This window comes from Raphanus sativus, chromosome 6, assembly GCF_000801105.2.
Source record: "Raphanus sativus cultivar WK10039 chromosome 6, ASM80110v3, whole genome shotgun sequence".
In the NCBI taxonomy this organism is placed as follows: domain Eukaryota; kingdom Viridiplantae; phylum Streptophyta; class Magnoliopsida; order Brassicales; family Brassicaceae; genus Raphanus; species Raphanus sativus.
Genome location: NC_079516.1, coordinates 11,983,762 through 12,003,529, shown reverse-complemented (window position 1 = coordinate 12,003,529; position 19,768 = coordinate 11,983,762). Strand labels below are relative to the sequence as shown.

General features: G+C 31.1%; 4 protein-coding genes across 4 annotated transcripts; 1 reads left to right on the top strand and 3 right to left on the bottom strand.

Moving 5' to 3' along the window:
- Nucleotides 1–3,166: 3,166 nt before the first annotated feature.
- LOC108809377 (transcription factor bHLH99) lies at nucleotides 3,167–5,407 on the bottom strand. The gene is given in 3 exon segments (XM_018581524.2): nucleotides 3,167–3,376; nucleotides 3,515–3,886; nucleotides 4,412–5,407. Coding segments are annotated over 3 exon segments (774 nt in total). The 5' UTR covers nucleotides 4,724–5,407; the 3' UTR covers nucleotides 3,167–3,286.
- Nucleotides 5,408–8,910: 3,503 nt separating this feature from the next.
- LOC108807814 (agamous-like MADS-box protein AGL75) lies at nucleotides 8,911–10,156 on the top strand. Its single transcript, XM_018580056.2, has one exon. It carries the CDS (start codon nucleotides 9,023–9,025, stop codon nucleotides 10,040–10,042), a length of 1,020 nt encoding a protein of 339 aa, XP_018435558.2. The 5' UTR covers nucleotides 8,911–9,022; the 3' UTR covers nucleotides 10,043–10,156.
- A 3,245-nt stretch (nucleotides 10,157–13,401) lies between these two features.
- Nucleotides 13,402–14,457, bottom strand: LOC108810555 (protein MIZU-KUSSEI 1). The gene has a single exon (XM_018582661.2). The coding sequence runs from the start codon at nucleotides 14,424–14,426 to the stop codon at nucleotides 13,671–13,673; it is 756 nt and encodes a 251-aa protein (XP_018438163.1). The 5' UTR covers nucleotides 14,427–14,457; the 3' UTR covers nucleotides 13,402–13,670.
- Nucleotides 14,458–18,344: 3,887 nt separating this feature from the next.
- LOC108806381 (histone H3.2) lies at nucleotides 18,345–18,965 on the bottom strand. The gene has a single exon (XM_018578477.2). The coding sequence runs from the start codon at nucleotides 18,906–18,908 to the stop codon at nucleotides 18,498–18,500; it is 411 nt and encodes a 136-aa protein (XP_018433979.1). The 5' UTR covers nucleotides 18,909–18,965; the 3' UTR covers nucleotides 18,345–18,497.
- Between the last annotated feature and the right edge of the window lie 803 nt (nucleotides 18,966–19,768).

The window sequence follows — 19,768 nt, the reverse complement described above, 5'->3', positions numbered from 1 at the left end:
AATTTTTTCATTTTAATAAAATATATTTAATTATGTAAAAAACATGAAAATATTCATATATACATGAATTTATATTTATTTTTTAAATATTATGATGTAAAATATTTTTGGATAACATAATATATAATTTTTTAGATAATGATAATTATCAAATTAATGAATATTTATTTTTAATTTATGAGTAATTATATATTTACAAATCTAATTTAATTATTTTAAGGGTAATAAAGACTTTAAACACTCTAACTTAAAACTGAGAGCAATAAATCATTTTGCAAATAAGAGTGTACATATTTTTGACTTTTTTGCCATTTTTTCAGTAACTACCACAATAAGTGATTTTGATTGTCATGAGAAATTTATCTTAAAAGATAAATGATTCTTTCCATCTTATGTGATATATATTAAAATAAAATCAGTTTAATGGTACTAAACAAAATATAATATAAACATATATGTAAATATTTTAATATTACTAAAGAAAATATAAATATAAATTAATTATGATATTATCGTTAGATTTTTAATTATACTCAAGATAATAATAACATATCAGATAAAATTATTTATTAATATTTATAGTTGGGCATAAAATATGACTAAATCTAAAATTGTGAAGAGAATGATACATCAGCAAATTCATTTCAAAACAATATTATTTCCGTTTAAAATTATATGATACTCCTTCTGTTTCAAAATAATATATTTTTAGAATTTTCACAATTTTTAATAATACATATTAAAACTTAGTTATAAATCATAGTTTTCTATAAGTTTATATTTCCTTTATTTTAAAACCAATAAGACTTTGCAAAATGCAATTATTGTTTTTGAATTTCACAATTTTTCATTATTAATTAACAAACATTGTATTGGAAATATAAAAATATATATTTTTAAAACAAAATTTTTCTCTAGAATATTCATTTTTTTTGAAACGGATGACGTATTTTAGAAGGTTTATGTTATTTCAAAATATAAGATGTTTTGAGATTTTTAAAGTTAACTTTAACTTTATTGAATACTGTTCAACCAATAAAATTTTACATTCTTTTTATAATTGGTTGAATGATTTTAAAATTATATCTTTAAGAATGATTTTTAGAAGAATGTAAATTTCTTAATCTTTATGCATTCAATCAAAATACTATATTAAGAAACGGAGGGAGTAGAATTGACTACTTGGTTGTCACTTGTTTATTTGTTTGGGCGGGTTGATGATATGGTACAAAGTAAATTAGATACTATTAAAGCTCGGTCGAAATGGACTCTCTACAGTAGAGTTTGGTATTTTTCTATTAAAATGTCATAATCAATCGTAGTATTACTTGTTTATTAGTTTGGGCTGGTTGATGATACGGTAAAAAGTAAATTAGAGACTATGGTCGAAATCGACTCTCTACAATAGAGTTGGTATTTTTCTATTAAAATGTCATAATCAATCGTAGTATTAATACGCTGGGCCAACCATTCATATTAATACAATATAGACATGGGTCATGGGTGTTATATACAGCAGATACTCGTAACGAAATATTATATAAAAGTTGAAGTCGGTCCAGTAGGTGGCCATGCAAATTGATTTGCTTTAACCCGCAAGATTTTAATAGGTATCAATGTGGGTCAGCATTTTTATTATATATTGTGAATTCGATGCACAAGTAACTTATATATACTAGTAATAGTGTGTTATTTGTCTTTGAAAAGTATCGTTTTCTGTTGTCATATTTAGATTACGTATTGTGGAAAGTCTAAAACCGTAATTCAAAAAAAAAGCAGAAAGTTTAAATAAAATAAAAGTTTAAAACCCCATCATATATGTCTAACCTCAGTTACAAAAAAAAAATGTAATGCGACGTCTCAAAAAGTAGTATGCTATGATGATATTTTTTGTTGCTCGTTATCCGATAATGTATACACATTTATAGATTAATAGTTGCACACACACACAAACATGTATGTATTTTAGTGTGATTTATAATGTTATAGACAAGGAGAGTGAGTGTGGTGTACAAATAATATTCACAAGCTGCAGAATATTTTAAAAATCGGGTAATGGGAAAGGCGACATAGCTTTGATGAGATAGCTGTCTCTGTAACGATATTGTCCATTTGCTACAAAATGTTATTTACAGAGGTAGTAGTACCAAGTGAATTGATACATATGATTTTGATAAATTTATTCATAAAGAAAAGGAAACCGGAAGCAGACTTGTGGATGTTTTAACACAGTTGTTTTGATTTGCTAACTCTATCATAATAGTATGATAATTTGTGATTTCGTATGTTTTTCTTCTTCTTACCAGAAAAAGAAGAGAGTGTATATTCATGTGTATGTAGTTAACATGATGATTTCGTATGTATCCTTCTAAAATCTTTAAATGGAAAAGCCTAAAGTAAAAGAGGATTGGTGTTCCTACTATAAATCAAGAATTAAATATTCTTATATACATAGTTTAGTTGATGAGCTGGTTATCCTATGAAAGCAACTAATCCCACTGAATTCTTGATGTTTTTTGTCTTCTAGAACATTGACTACGACACCAACGATCGATAATATAACTTTAGAAAGAAAAAAAAAACAAAAACCTGAATATACCGTCTTTCAACCCATCATATAAGAAACATGTATTTCTAGATCTATAAAAAAATATGCAAAAGTTAACTTTACCAAATACCTTTATTCTTTGCTTTTGTTTTTTACTTTTACCAAATTCCTTTTCTTCAAATGACTTCTTTTTCAGATTGCAACATTTACCCATATGGCAATACCATTAATACGAAATGTATAAACGAAAAATGAAATGTACGATTTGTTTATATTGAATAAATTCTTCAAGTTTGTCGTTTAATGGCAGAAGAGCTGAAAGAGACTCGTTCTTGATCTAGTTTTACTGAATACTGATTGCAGTCGACCTTTCTATAATGTTACCGTTAATTCTCGACGAATCAAGATCCAGCTATCACAAATTGAATATTTAACCCACGTCCCGTTAAACTCTTCTAAGTTTGAAGGCCTATTTTTTGCTTGAGAAAAAGGCTATCTTGTAAACCTTACTAGGCTTAAAAAAACACTGGTGACGTACTGACATGTATATTTAGTGTAAATATGAAACTTTCTTTACGTATTGTATACGCAAGTTTTTTTTTCTTTTCAAATTCTCCGTGTGTAAATTGAGATAGATAAACCAGAAATATAATCTATAATAAATTTATAGAAGATACAATTCCAAAGTTAACGTAAACAGAGTTCATTTTTCTTCTCTTTTGGCCTTTACCAAAAAGGTCAGTGTTCCTTGTGAATTCTGCTAACGACTTCATGCACCGCATGTGCAACCTCATTAGCTGTAGTCGTTAAGTGACAGTCTTCGTCTACCTAATCCAGAAGAATAATAACGTACATAATTAGATATGTATTTTTATCATATATAGTTGATTAAGCCTGAATATAATCAATGTTAATCATTAATTAATAATATGAATTTCCCCCAAAATGAGGAAGAAAACAATTTACCTTGACGCTAAAAGTGAAAAGAGACATGTTATTTGAAGCTGTGAGGTTGAGATGAAATATAATTAAACCTAAGGAGTCAAACTCATTGATCATCTTGAACAACAATCTTGGGCGTGTCTTTGTTAACACTTTAATGTTAGCATGCATTTCGACCATAGTAACTTCCACCTCAGCAACCACCGCAAGTCCGTTGTGGTGGTGGCGGCTCGAGGCGTTGGCGGTGGAGTATTGAGGGAAGTTGAAGAAGTCGGAGAATATGTTCGTCAGTTGATGGGGTTTTGTGGGTTTTAATTAGGCCTCAGATGATTGAAGAAGTTGTTCTTGCTTCTTTAGATAGTTTATAGTCCCCTCTATGATTGATGCTTGGTCACTCTATTAACAAAAGCAAAAAGACAAATAATTGGGTTACGTTACTAATACTATCTATCTAACCAAAACTATATAAAATAAAGAAAACAAATTGTTAATATTTTAAATAAAAAGTTAACTATATTTCAAAGTTTTAGAAGATAATAACATCTTTCAAATTGATCAAAAAAAATAAATAACATCTTTCAATTTCCTTTTCTTTTCTTTGATCAATATCTTTCAATTTCCAGTATATTTTTGTATAGAGTATTTTAAATTGTAAAAATAATGGAAGTAAGTTTCCAAAAGGGGGAAAAAATTGACGCCGTGTTTTTATTGGTTGTCTAAACATATGTACTTGATAATATAACTTGTCTAAACATATGTACTTGATAATATAACTTGTCTAAACATATGTACTTGATATATATTATCACTTGTAACAGAATATAATCTAAATTGCTGATGTCTTATACACCCAACATATAACTATTAAACCATACTGGAGCTATATATATGTGTGGAATTGTTAAAAAGAGATAATCTTACACGCTGAGAATAAGAGAGAGGCATCATAGCTTTGAGAATGGAGAGAAAATGATTCATCTGTCTTCTCCGGTTACGCTCGACAGCGATGTGATTCATCCTTTGGTTCTCTTTCTCTTCTATCCTTTGTTCACTTCTCCTCCTCTTCCTCTTCTTCCGTGGCGGTTCTTGACCAAAGCCACCTCGTGCTTGTACAGAAGATAGATTTTCCGTTGAAAGAGATTGTTGCTCGGCTATGTTGTAATCCAAGACTTCGTAGCTTGATGATGTTTTATCGAGTGAGAAGTCATATGGATACGCTTGTTGAAATATCATAATACTCTCTCTCTCTCTCTCACTCTCTCTCTCTCTCTCTCTCACTCACTCTCTCTCTCTCTCTCTCTCTCTCTCTCTCTCTCTCTCTCTCTCTCTCTCTCTCTCTCTCTCTCTCTCTCTCTCTCTCTCTCTCTCTCTCTCTCTCTCTCTCTTCTCTCTCTCTCTCTCTCTCTCTCTCTCTCTCTCTCTCTCTCTCTCTCTCTCTCTCTCTTTGTCAATCAAACTAAACGAACACAAAAGTTGGGAGGTTGATGCATAAAGTTAAGCTAGAGGATATCTAATAATCTTGTATGGATATAGTAACAAGTTTTCTCAGAGTTTATGTAAGAGATGTATCCCTAGCTAGAGAGTAGATATTGAACTTATAAATATTAAATAATCTGAGAAGTGTTTTAGTAATAAATATTTATAGCTGGCGTTTACTAATTGGTGATCTTCAGACAAAACGACCCTACACTCGTGTAATTATCAGTAATTAACGACCTAATTTCAATGCTGGTTTTGGGGTTCACACTTCACACATTCACGGTTTAAAAAAGGGTACTTGATAATTGGTGCAGTTTCATTATCGGTATGAACACCCATTATTCTATCTTAGTTTTGGCACATTTTACGCGTTCTGTATTCGTCAGGAAACCTTTTATTATTCTTCCCGAATCTTGTACGTTTGACTAATACATGTAGAGAACACATATATAAGGACATACTCATCTTATATAATAAAGTAGAACTAGATCTTGACCCGTGCGACCGCACGGATACTAATTTTCAGCTCTAGTTTTTATTTATTTATACTAAATAGTATATTTATAATATTTGATCGTTGTATTGACTAAGCTAGGAATGAGTATTTGAGTATCCACTCGAATTCGGTTAAAATCTATTCGGGTTTGAGATTTTCGAGTTTAAAGATTCTAGCTCTATTCGGGTATTTATAAACTTTGGTTCTAGTTTGATTTGGATCTTTGCGGGTTTGATAACCCGTTTAAATTATTTTAAAATTTTCAAAATTTATATATCTTTAAATATCCTTAAATCTAAAAAATAACATGTAATTTGAATAATATAAGCTAAATTACCTAAATTAAAAATTAAAATAAATTTAACTTGAATATTTGGATGAAGAATAAATATATATTTTAAGTATTTCTGGTGTTTTGATTATTGTTTATCAACTTTAGATGTTTACTTATGACTATGTTTTATATTTCAAATATTTTAAACAACTTAAAATAGCTTATATCTTGGATATTAACTCAAAAAATAGCTAACATATTGAAGTATATATATATGATTTAAATACATTCGAATATCCGAAATATTTCGTTCGGATAAGGTTTAGTTATGGTTCTCTAGATACCAAAATGGTAAATCCGTTTGGATATTATCTAGTTTCAGTTCAAATTTGGTAATATTTTTTTCATTCAGATTTGTTCAATGAAGAGTTGATATTATAATTTCCATGAATTGTTTGTCCAATAAAAATATATTTTTTGGATTTGATATTGATTTAATTGAGAAATTAATGAAGTGTATTTAATTCAAGTTTAATTTTAGAAAACAAATTAATGTAAGTGGAAAAGACAAAGCATTAAAATAAGAAGTATTATTTAATTGTGTATTTAATTCAAATTTAATTTTGAAAAATACATTAATCAAAGTGGAAAAGACAACATTAAAATATGAAATAATATTTAATGTTAGTGGCATGGAAATGTAAATAACACTGAAAACTAAGGAGTATTCTATATGTGTACTTCTCTTTTAATAATATAGATTTTTTATCTCCATAGGGAGAAAAATGCCATGTGTCATCATCATTTAATTCTTTTTATATTGAGTCATTAAAATTATTTATATGCAAATTTATTTAATTAAGATGTTGAGACCCAATTCCAAAATTTTTGACAACCAAGCCTAATATTTTACATACTTTTTTTTTTACTGTTATCGTGTATTCATATCTATGTTCCACCTGCAAAACTTTTACTGAATTATAACGTTTCCGTGTCACTAAAACATGCTCATCAAGTCTGGCCATTAACTCTTTCATTGAAGATATCTCTCATGACGTTGATTTTAAAAACTTTTTTTCCTAATTTCATAGATGCTAATAAATAGGAATGCAAATAATCAAATTTTTCCTGCTTCACCAGATTCAACCTTCTGCTTCCTTACACACATATGCCGCCACAATGGTTTCATCCTACATCCTTCTTTCTAAGTTGAAGTTCGGTTGTTGCTCTCAGATGGTGGTTACACGTCTTTTCCGTCTCTGGAAAACACGCAATCTTAAGAAAGTAGAGGAGTTATGGGAGTTCACGAATGCCATCAAGAAATCTTATAAAGAATGCCAATAAAAATCTTACAAAAATGCAATTCATATAAAATATTCAACAACAAATAAAATATTTATATTCAAATAAAAAATAAAATACAATTTATAACGTTAAACTGTTAATCTTAAAACAACAAATGCAAAGTTATTGAAATTTAATATGTTTTACATCAGAGACTTTACTATTATATACAAAACATATTATTGAAAAACACAAACACAAAATATATTAACCTATAACCTATTACGATATAACATAATAAAAACATTAAATAATGTTCTTAACAAATAGAGATGACCACATAATTACATCATCCAAAAAAATTTACTCAACAACAATAAATATCAAAAGTTTTAAAAATTTAATACTAAGATTTAGGATTAAAAATACACTGTACCAACTTCGAATGTATCTTTACGATCAATATACATCTGATTGGTTAAATCGATATAGTCACAACTTCTTAATTTGACAAATCCAGAGCGAGAAGAAACTAGCGGTTAATATAACACCTGTGATTATTTGAAATTTCCATCATAAGCACCGCTCACAAAATATAATTCATAGAAATCAACTTAGAAAAGTCCAAAGCATCAAACTATTATAACACCTCCCCATCATCCCAATATACAAAACTAGGTCTGGGCATAAATCTCAAACCCGAACCCGATCTGAAGTAAGAATATCGGTTCAGTTATGGATCTAGCCAAAAACAAAATCAATTTCATTTACTTTGGGTTATCGGTTTGGTTCCATTTTCGCCGATAACTGAAGAGTAACCCAAGTTGAACCGAACAAATACAAAGCTGATAGTATAAAACGTGACAAAAAATCATCTTATTCCAAATGAGATGACGCAAAATAAAAGATAAATAAAAATGCAGTTTATATAACTAGCATAGATTTATCAATTTAAGTTTTTAGGCATCTTTACTATCATATCTAATTATTGATATATATATATATAATGTGAAAAGTAATATTTTCACAACATAATATATATATGTATATATACATATAAATATATATGTATAAACTCTAATTTAATATAATCATTGTAAGATGAAGTCCATATTTATAAATTTTCTAAATCATAATTTAAATTAATAAGTTTCAATTAAATAATAAACAATTCAGCTATTACACTTTCAAACTCTCATGCATATATTTAAACTTAAATTTCTTTCATGGTAACTTTGTAAAGACTACAATCAAATTAATAAATTCCATAAAATCATATACATATTTTGTTTTCTAAAATACTGTTGAGAAATGTTCTAAATAATAAAACTATAATCAAATTATAACAATATTAGCAAAACCGGCGCGTAGCGCCGGCAAACCCCTAGTTTTATATAACTCCTTAGTTTAAAAAAAAAAACACTCAATACTTTTCAATCTCTCCTCTCAGTACCTTGTATTCTTGTCATTTAAAACAGCCGGGTGGCCAAGGGAACTTGAAGTTAGGACGGTACTCACAGCTGTAAACTTCTTACCATTAGACCAAGACAACTTGATTTTCGGTAGCTCTTTTTGTTTAGATTGAGTTTTATTTTTCTTTAAATATTTGTTGTAATTTGTTTAAAAAGGATCTAAAATACGAATAAAAGTTTCCTTTTTATTCTATATCTTCAAGAGATTAATTAAGGAAATGTTCTTCTATACAACCAAGAGGCTAATTAAGGAAATATTCTTCTATAAAATGAAAATATTAGTTAAGGAAATATACTTCTATACGATCGAGAGATTAATTAAGGAAATACGTAGTAAATATGGAAATAAAACATCGAGTTTGCTATTTAACAATGATGAGAGAGACACGCTTGTGTTTCAGCCAAGAAACCTATATATAACATATTCAACCTCACAAAGTTTCTCTTACTTTCATTATTCTTTTTGTTCGTGTGTTGTCTTGAGAGAGAGAAACCCCTAGTTTCTTAGCGGATCAAGAAAACTCACCATGCGAGCCTCTTCGTCGTCCTCTTCTAACTCACTTGCTGCAACCAGTTTGAACAATAGACTAAAGACCATCTACAAAAAAGCTTCGGAGCTTTCTATCCTTTGTCGAGTTGCGGTTAGCGTCATCTATTACGGACCAAACGGCGAGTTGAAGACATGGCCTAAGGAGAAAGAGGTAGTGAAAGACATGGCCTTAAAGTATAAGGCGGCTACAAAACGCAAGAACAGCTATAATCTTCGTGATTTCTTGGAGGGCAAGTTAGACAACGATAAGAACTTGAAGGACAATAAGAAGAAGAAGAAGAAGACAAAGAGAGAGTTTGAGAACGTCAAGTATCCAGAATGGTATCCAGCTCTTGATCATTACTCTCCCGACCAACTCCGTCAACTGATTCTGTCCTTACAAGGGACTCTCTCTAGCATGGAGGAAAGGATTCGTGTTCTCCAGGTGCAGAAACAGAAGAGCACAAACTTGGTTCATCAGAATTTGACCAAGCATCGTCATGATCACTATCAGACAGTACAACCCTTGAACTCTAGCCAGTGCTCTCTGTATCTGTATAACCATGACGATGCAACTCTCTCAGAGCTCCCACTCTCTGCAGCACATTCCAACCAACTCATCAATTACCAAAATTACTTGAGGATGCAGCAACAGAAGCATTATGATCCTTGCGTCGCTAACACGCAAGATCACCCAGCTTTACTTTCAGTACAAGAATCTAGGTTGAAGAATCAGTTTATGAAGCAGCAGGAGCGTAACATGTGTATGATGAATAACACCAGCAACAGCAACGTTCTACTACATCCTTGCCCCTTAAACACAATTCCAAAGGAGTTATCTTTTGATCTCCAGAAGAACCCTAAAGATGATATGGTCGGTAGACATAAGTTCTCCCAAGATTTTCCAAATTTGTTTTTAGCCTATGCTGATAGCCCTCAGCTTCAGACATCTCTACCATCTATACACCAAACCATTCCTAACATTAACCTTATTCCTGACAACTCAAGCTGTCTTTGAAGTTGAAGTAGTTACCTCCTTGAGAGTCGACGGTGAAGAAGTGAAGGGTTGTTTCTTCATCTAGGTTCCTCCTGCTAGAGTTTTATCTTTGAATCTATAATTATAATAGCAAAATAGATATATTAGTGGAGATTTTTGTTTTGATTTTTTAGTTTTTCTTGAATTTTAATATGTTTATTCATTTTTGTAATGCAAATTTATTATAATACTATAATTACCAAAAAGATTATCTAAATATTCTATGACCGCCAATTTCATATAATTTATGAGAATTAATTTCTAATTGAACGGGCCTTGTGGTCAAGTGTCAGTGGACAGGTCTGGTACACTAACACATTTCAGATTCAATCATCCTGTTATGTGAAACTAAGTCACAATGTTCTGTTCACCTAATACAAATATAGATCCATGATTCAGGAATCATTTGAATGTCCTTGAAAAAAAATTCATCCGCGGATTTACGACTTTCATGGATTCAACCAGGTAAAAAAAATGTTTTACAAAAAAAAAAAATTCTAATTGTACTAGTTTGAACAACCTAAATGAAAATCTAAATGAAAATCCACGTCGGATCAGTTTCATGTAAACTCATTTTATATTGATATAATTGTTAATAAAGGAATTTCTACAATATCTTTACTAATTCTATATGCATATGCACATCCATCTGAAAAAAACAGTGACAAGTAAAAAAGGTTTGAGATGTTTATGTGTTCAGTGACAAGATTGTTATCAATATATATGAGTAAATCATAGATTCCACCACCTGCAAAGTCCAATTCATTGCTCTTGTCTTAAAGTATTCAATCCTTCACCTGGTTATGAGAGCCCACTGTTAAAGAGACTCAAACTTCCATCTCATTTGTTGATTTGACGGCCTTTTTGTGATTATTAAAGTATTATCCGTTGATTCTGCGGCCCAATTAAAGTAATTGGTCCTTGTCTACTATTCGTATTATCCGTTGATTCTGGTCCTAGTAGACAAACACCACCCTGCAGCACTTCCTTGGAGCTTAAGAGTGCTTTTTTTGCTAAACAAGGACCACCCGATTCCAATTTTTTCATTTGGAGATCTCCAAGAAGCATCAACAATGCAGTAAAGGTCTGTATCATCTGGAAGGAAATCCTGGAGTGAGCTTGTGGTAGTAAGTTGGCTTATCTGATGAGAATTATTGTTAAAGCTCAGTGCTTCCTTCCACAGTCTTTCTTCCACTATAGCGGATTGAACCACATATACAATATGGTCCCTTTTATTTTCAAAGAGAAAACGGTTTCTCATCTTCTATATTCTCCAACCTACAAAGAACGAGAGGATGTCCGGTGTATTCACAGAGATTCGGTGGAGAATATACAAAAACAGGTCTCTGACCGTGTTGATTTGAGTCATGAGGAAACTGTCGTTATTTAAAGTAAAAGACCATATTTCTCCAGAAACACGACACTGCAGTAGCATATGGTCTATACTCTCTAATTCTTCTCCACAAATCTGACAGTATCCATAAACATGACAACCTCTTTTGTTTAAATTCTCTGCTACCGGTAACCCATTAAGCAGGATTTTCCACCAAAACATTTTTAACTTAGGCGGAATATTTATTCTCCACAACTTAGCAAGCATAGAGTTACGGGAAACAGGTAGAGAATCGATGTTAACCTGAGTTGTTTGATGTTTCATATCTAATGACCTTTGTATGTAATAACCTGTTTTAACCGTGTAAGAGCCATTTGATCCAAAGCACCAGCGCAAGCTATCTTGGTTTCCGGTACAACTGGGTCTTATAGATAATATCTTGTTAATATCTTCTTCGTCCACCATACGTCTTATATTCTGGATATTCCAGGTAGTTGTTCCTTCTATGAATAGATCCTTAACTCTTAAGTCAGGATATAGTGTCGCCCCTGGACCTCTTGGATGTGTATTATCATTACCTGGTAACCAGTTGGATGGTGTTTAATCCAGTAAAATCCGATATATAATCATATAAAGTAATTAATACTAAACCGAATTAAAATAGATAAAATTGTTTGGATTTGCCAATACTGAATATAAAGAATAGATATCATTTTCAAGAAACCATGGTATATAAATATAGATTGGCATATAAACTTATCAAACCGAATAAGCTGATTTATTAAATATAGTAATATGATTATATGTAAATTATATAAAATTATACAGAATATATACATAATTTATTTTATGATATATTTTATATTTAAAATATTGATTTTAGTAATTTAATATTTTATTTTAAGTTAAAAGTTATGATTCATTTTTATTAAATTAAGTAATATATATATACCTTTTGTTAACAGATATGTGTGTTAATATTTATTTATTATAATATTATGCATTAATAATTGATATTATTTTTATTCTATAAAACTATTATAATTATTAAATTACTAATTATTTTAAATAGTAAAAGAAAAAATAGGCTATTTAATAACTGAATTGTCTCCATGTTATATAAAATTCGATATATATCATATAAAATAAAATTCATAAAATATTTTCTAATAAAAATAAATTTATAATTTTTGGTATAAATCCGAATAAACAAAAATCGATGAAATATAAATCGAATCAAATCAAAGTAAATACGATTCTAATATAATAATATTTTTTATAAATCGAAATACCAAAAAAAATCGAACAGAATCAGAACTGATATCTGAATTGAACACGTATGCATTGATCTTTCTTATGACTAAAAACAAAGAACATTTGAAAGACAGAGGGAATCAATAACAGCTATGACAACCAGCTTGCCATTTTCTCTAAGCACACAATAAAAGTTAGCACAATAAAAGTATAAAGTCACGGATGAATTATTTTGTAATATACGTTAATTATTTGGGTATGTAAATTAATATTTTAGTTGAAAGTTGTTAGTGATCTTGTAGTGATGGTTTCGCCGCGTGGACTCTTACTATTCTCCCATGATAAGTCGACATTGGACCTCCTCAACACACGTACGAGTTTTTCTTTATTTAAGGGAGAAAATGCTATTATTTTCTTGTTTTTGAAATATAAAATAATTTATCAAAAAGCGTGGCGTTTAAAAAAAATATATTTTTTCCTTTTCATAAAAATCACTTAATATCAATTTTGTTAGTTTAACTAATCATAAAAGATCTTACATTTGAATTTTCATATAAACAAAAAATATATTATATCATAAGACAAAAACTTCCATAATGTTATAATTAAGAACAATCTACGAAATGTAATTATGTATAATTCATTTCTTGTTAGTTACATAATAATTACCATGTTTGCTTGTATGCCTACACATTCTATAGAATTATGGCCGACTAAAATTATTAGCTTTACTCCTCCAAATTATTGACAATAATAGAAATTAAGCAAATGTAAACATACATTCATAGATATAGATGATTAAAAATCCTTTGCACTACAAGAAACACATGAACACACATGGCCACCACTACTGCATACAAAAGTTGAGATCATCAAAAGCTATGCTTGTTTACATTTTCATCTAGTTAAGCATAGCTAAAAAACATTTCGAGAAAAAAGAACCAAAAAACACAAGAATGTCGAAATAATCCCAACATATAGTATGTAAGTGCACGTCCATGCTGTAAACACAACGATCCAAGATCATTTTCTTGACGATCTGAAGAAGAAGATACTTAGTTCTTGTCCGATAACTCCGCTTGGGTCGATGACATGAAAAGATTCCGAATCAAAGGATCCAAAAACTCGTTTAAAACTCGCTCTTAAGTACATCATATGATCACTCTTCTCTCGGTTGATCTCTTCTCCGTTAACAACTCCGGCTCCTTCAGTCACCGGAGTAAGCACCTTCAACGCATCTAGCTCGGCTTTTGAAGGCTCTCGTTTGATAGCGAAACCTACTTTCCGACCGTTGCAATACATGTTCCATAAAGGTGTCGTAAGAAGTGAAAAAGAAGAAGAATCTTGATGTGAATCATATCCATCCTCATTGTTTGATTCAAGAGCGATTCTTAGCACGCCCCCTCGCATTTCGCGAGCTAATACCTCGGTAGGGACGGTGAGTTCTAAGAGAACAATAATTGGATTTAGGGTTTTGGAGTCATTTGTTGCTTGGATACAGAAGTTAACTTTGCCACGGCGGAAACCAAATATTGTTCCCGTGAAAGATGAGGAGTTTATGGTAGCGGAGGAGGTTCTTGGTTTGATTTGGCGATAAGACTTGTCTTCTTGGTTATCATTTGGATCTACGAGTGTGCAGTAGCAAGATGGGATGAGAAGTTGGACGATGGTGCGAAGAAGCCTCCATGAACGGACTTGTTTATGGCAGTCTACGCCTGCGGTAGCGGTTGTGGTGGTTGCCGCGAGGCGGCGACAGTGAGGGCTTGTGATGAAGGACATATTTTTTTTTCTTTTCAAGCTGCGGGAGAATGATGATAATATATGTGCCTTCTGGTTTATGGCCGTATGGGAGTATATATAGAGAAATGGTCGTGAAAAGAAAGTGATATGCGCTTTTGTTAAGATTATTGACGTTATCACACTTTAGAAGAATTATAGTATTATAAATGACAATTACTGATATAGTATGGTGTTATCCGTGTGTACTGATATTTGAGCTTTAACAACTTAAATATTATAGACGTAAATATTTTTGCTAATCGACTGTTAAGTGCCTTAAAAATTCAAGTATTCGGTGTTGAAAAGATAAGTAACTAGTCGATAATTTTCTTTATTTGCAATACCAAATCGAGTATCAAGTATCATAGTTATTTTAGAATTTGATTTGTTACTAAACCCGTTACTTACTCGATTACTTGATTTTTAATATGATTTATTTAATATTTATTCTTTGCATTTACGATTAACAAAAATACTCATTACTCTTCTTATACTTATTACTTGTTTCGTATCAGTTTTGATTTTTAAATACTCGTAATCATCTAATCAATTATTAAATAGTAACACGTATTAAAACTAGCTATATGACTTGTTATTGCCTGTTATTTTCTTATAGAAGACATTTTTGTTATTGTGAAAATTACACAATGCTTGTATATCGAAATATTCATATATTTTTTATTTATCATCTTTTTATAATATAAACAAATATTTTGTTTAAAATAATTCACATGCTATTTTAATTGAAGAATAAATAAAAATTGTTCATGTCTATTTTTAATAGAATATTATTTAGTAAACAGTTTTTTTAATATTCAGAAAAACTCGTAAATAATTCACAAGTATTTGTAAATAGCAAGTAGTAGAATGTGGCAAGTAATCTGTAAGTAATTCATTTTTGATCAAGTACTCGAAATAGCAAATACTTTTTTTTAATAAGTTGAGTATAAGTCGAAAGTTTTACTATTCATACAACACAAGTCAAGTAGCAAATACACGTAAAATAGCAAGTACTCATCTTGTGTCCAGCCTAGGTTTGATTGTTGAATGTGACTGTTAGGCTGTTAGCTATATATAAACTTATGATGGAAAGTTTCAGAAATGTTATGTTAAAGAAAAAAGTTTCAGAAATGTTGGCTCTTCTTTATCTATTATTATCAATTTACATAATATAATATACGAGTACTAATTTTTTGTCACATGTTTAATGAATTTAATGTTATATATTGTTCTAACAAAAAAATAAATTCATGCAGATACGTAATATATAAATATTTGTAATATTTTGTCTGATTGATGAGTTTATTGTTATATATAGTTCTGAAAATTAAAAATTCATGCGCTTGAGTATATTGACTCATTTGGATCATTTAAAGGCTAGAAAGAATGAGAGACAGTGGCCTAGGAAACTTCCGTACATCATGTATCTAATCATTGGATTATGATTCGTCATTTTATCTTATTTAATTATTAAGAAAGTTTTAATCTATATAGTTTTTGCCTATAATGTTTATGGTCGTGCATGCTTAAACAATAATATTGCTAATAATTTTAGTAAACGATAATCAATGAGATTCTCATATATGAATCGGATGCACACCTTTGTTAAGAGTTCATTTATTTTATTTTCTTGCGTTTACCTATCCGCTTAATTTCTGTTTTTTTCACTTAGTTTATGTTACTATTCAAGATCTACTAAATATATGGCTGTTGCCAATATAAACTCTTTTTCCAAGACCTACTAACGTGACCATTGCCAATATAAACTTTTATTTAACATCTTCATTTGTTGATATAAAATTGAACACAAGATTTGGTACAATATTAGCTCTTATACTTGAGTATTCCTCCTACAAATTGATATAAGATTCACCATTGAGGGATTACAGTATGTGATATGTCATCCTGATATATATGTGTGGTCAATTTAACTCAATTTGAAGACGAACCCTAAGTGGACAAACAAAAACTTCTAAATAAGCGACAAAGCCAAATTATCCGTCTATTCAACAATCGACAATGATTTGATCATATGGGCTAAACTTGTTTCCACCATATTTGGACAATTTACCACTATATTTGATCTTTTAATATTCTACCACCAGTTCTGAACACAGTCAAGATTAAACATTCGTTGACTCTCAAATTCCGAAAAGCTATTATACATAGATTATATAGTCTTCAAATTATGATTTTTAATCAAAATTAACCTTAAAATGTTTATAACCTTATAAATCTTAGATCCGGCTCTCAAAAACACTACACCGTTACAGATTTCTGATCTGATAAACATAGGAATTGATCGTATGATCACTGAACTTAAGAAGACGACCTGACGTCAATCAGGTAAATGAAGCCACCTGACGATTGACACTTGACATTATTTCTTTTCTAATTTAACTTTTAACTCTTGTTTCAAGAATTTATCTTCGGTTTGGAGCATTTGCATCTTTTCCCCTTTGCAACAACGACTGGTGTTGGAGAATGCATTGTTGTTTTGCGGTTTGTTTTTTTCCACTCGAAAGCTTTTTTTTTAAACTACGAACGACTATTATAGAAAAACCAATGTAGCAAAACATTCTATAAAAAGATCTTGTATTAATCTTAGTTAGAAAGTACAAAATTTCATATTGTGACTTTGCAATAAGATATATCTTGAAGTCTGGAAAGCATATATTCAGTGTCTTATCACCTCTAATTCAGTTATAAAACATGGTGAAGTGTGAGATTCATTTATCATTGCATCAGATCCTTGCAATTTGTCTCAAAGCTCTAATATGACAAATGTTGTAGCATGTTTTTCAGTGTTTTATCGCCTCTAATTCAGTTGTAAAAAACTTGGTCAAATGTGAGATTCATTTATCATTGCATCAGATCTTTTCAATTTGCATCAAAGCTTTGACATGATAAATATTGTAGCATGCTTTCAATTGTCCATCGCAATGCTTTCAATTCAGAATATGAAAAAGTCTCTCCCCTTCTTAAATTTTACGTCTCCGTAATTAAATCTTTTCTAAACTATTATTTCATACACAACTGTAACCACTAAACTGATCTGTGAAAATACATGAACTATCCATCGTACAAATATTTTCCGAGCTTATAATTTGGATTCCTCACTCAAAAGCATTAAACATTTTTTGGGATCAAAATATAAATTTTTATAAATGATGTATATTTACAAAAGAAATGACAAGAAAACAGATCATTTGTCCCAAATTTATTCGGCAGTCCAAGAGCCTGTTTTGTATTTTCTTATCCTTGTGGCAATTTATCGTTTGTTCTTGTCATCTAAAACCACGCTATCGTACAAACAAGTACGAAACAAAAAACGCAATTAACTCAAATAATCACACGCCTTTATTAATCAGCATAAGGATGAAGGGACCACGTTTGAGAACCCACCCTTTTCATCAACCAACGAACAATTACAATACAAAATATAGGTCGACTGTTTATGGATCTTTGCTCAAATTGAATTTGCACATGCCACACTGAACCCATAAAGATGAGAAAGTGTTTATGTCATACTCAACCAAATATCTAGAGGGATTATTTCTGTAAAATAATATATTTTCTCTAAAGATCTCAATAACTAAGCATTCTGATTTTTCAAGTGCAAAGAAGAAGAAGAGAGCAATGCGCAAAATATATAAATGTTACATGCAACCATAGCATAGCATTTTTTTTTTTTGAAACAACATACATAGCTTAGAGTCCAGAAACACCAGACAACATACCAAACAAATCTGATACATAAACGAAAAAGCCCATCAAAAGCCCAAAAACACAAAGCGTACGAAGGTAATGCATTTGAGAGATGATGTTAGTGCTTTGTGTATCTTAAACGATGAAATCGTATGATACTATACTAATGGGCATAAAAGAAGATTTATGATGCAGAAAACGAAACCTTGATAATAAAAGCATTGTTCACATTGATAATAACCAATTCAATTGGCGCGTTTACAAGATTACGTTTCAGATCAAACTTAAAAACAAATATATATATATAAAGACAAACAAAATATTCAATGAGGCAATTCATCGAACAACTTAAACGCAAAATCCTCAAGCTCTCTCGCCTCTGATCCTCCTCGCGAGCTGTATATCCTTAGGCATGATCGTCACCCTCTTCGCGTGTATCGCGCACAGGTTCGTGTCCTCGAACAGCCCAACCAGGTAAGCCTCCGCCGCCTCCTGTAGCGCTGCGACGGCGCTGCTCTGGAACCTCAGATCCGTCTTGAAATCCTGAGCGATCTCGCGGACCAGACGCTGGAACGGGAGCTTGCGGATCAGAAGCTCCGTGCTTTTCTGGTACTTCCTGATCTCTCGCAGCGCCACCGTCCCGGGACGGAACCTGTGCGGCTTCTTCACGCCTCCCGTCGCCGGAGCCGATTTCCTCGCCGCCTTCGTCGCGAGCTGCTTACGCGGTGCCTTTCCTCCGGTGGATTTTCTTGCCGTCTGCTTGGTGCGAGCCATTTCGTTGAGGGTGAAGAAAAGATTCGATTTTTTTGAAGCGATGAGAACTGGTGAGTCTCTGAGATTTGTTTTATATAGTGAAAGCGTTTCGATGAAGAAGACGAAGAGTTTGTTTTTGGGCCGTTAGATCTTTGATCTTATCAACGGATACGATTGGTTTGAGTTTAGTGATCCGCGTCGTATTTAAATCGACCAATCATATTAGTTTTCTCCAGCGCGCAGCTTTTTTTAGTTTCGTGTCGAGTTTTCAATTTTGGCGCGTGTTCCAGAATTCTAATGTGGCCTTCTGAAACAAGTAAAGCCCAGATAGGCCTGTTAATATTTCACATAACACCAGCCCAAAGTATTACGATTGGTATGTTTGCATTTATCTGTTATCGCTATCTTTATGTTGCCATTTAGTAAAATTCGATGCAGTCTATGCTAAGAAGCAGGAAGCATGCATGAGTTTCATAAGTTATGCTACCAAGCACGTTAATAAGTATCTAATTAACGTGTTCAGTGATGTAAAAGTAGGGTTAGTATCCATTAAATCTTTTAATGCGCATGTATATTGATTGATGGTAATTAATTAACTGTAAATTTTGATGTTTATATAAGTATATTTTACATTTTTTGGTGTTTATATAAGTATTTTTTACATTAATAATTCGGTCAATTGTAATTGAGGGTGTTATATTGAAAGATAGATAAATTGCTTAAAAATACAATTCAATGCAGTCTATGCTAGGCAGCATGCATGAGTTTCATAAGTTATGCCACCAACGCACGTTAATAAGTATCTAATTAACGTGTTCAGTGATGTAAAAGTAGGGTTAGTATCCATTAAGACTTTTAATGCGCATGTATATTGATTGATG

Excerpts from the sequence above, each read along its gene's own strand:
- LOC108807814 (XM_018580056.2), top strand. The coding sequence starts at position 9,023 with ATGCGAGCCTCTTCGTCGTCCTCTTCTAACTCACTTGCTGCAACCAGT.
- LOC108810555 (XM_018582661.2), bottom strand. The coding sequence starts at position 14,426 with ATGTCCTTCATCACAAGCCCTCACTGTCGCCGCCTCGCGGCAACCACC.
- LOC108806381 (XM_018578477.2), bottom strand. The coding sequence starts at position 18,908 with ATGGCTCGCACCAAGCAGACGGCAAGAAAATCCACCGGAGGAAAGGCA.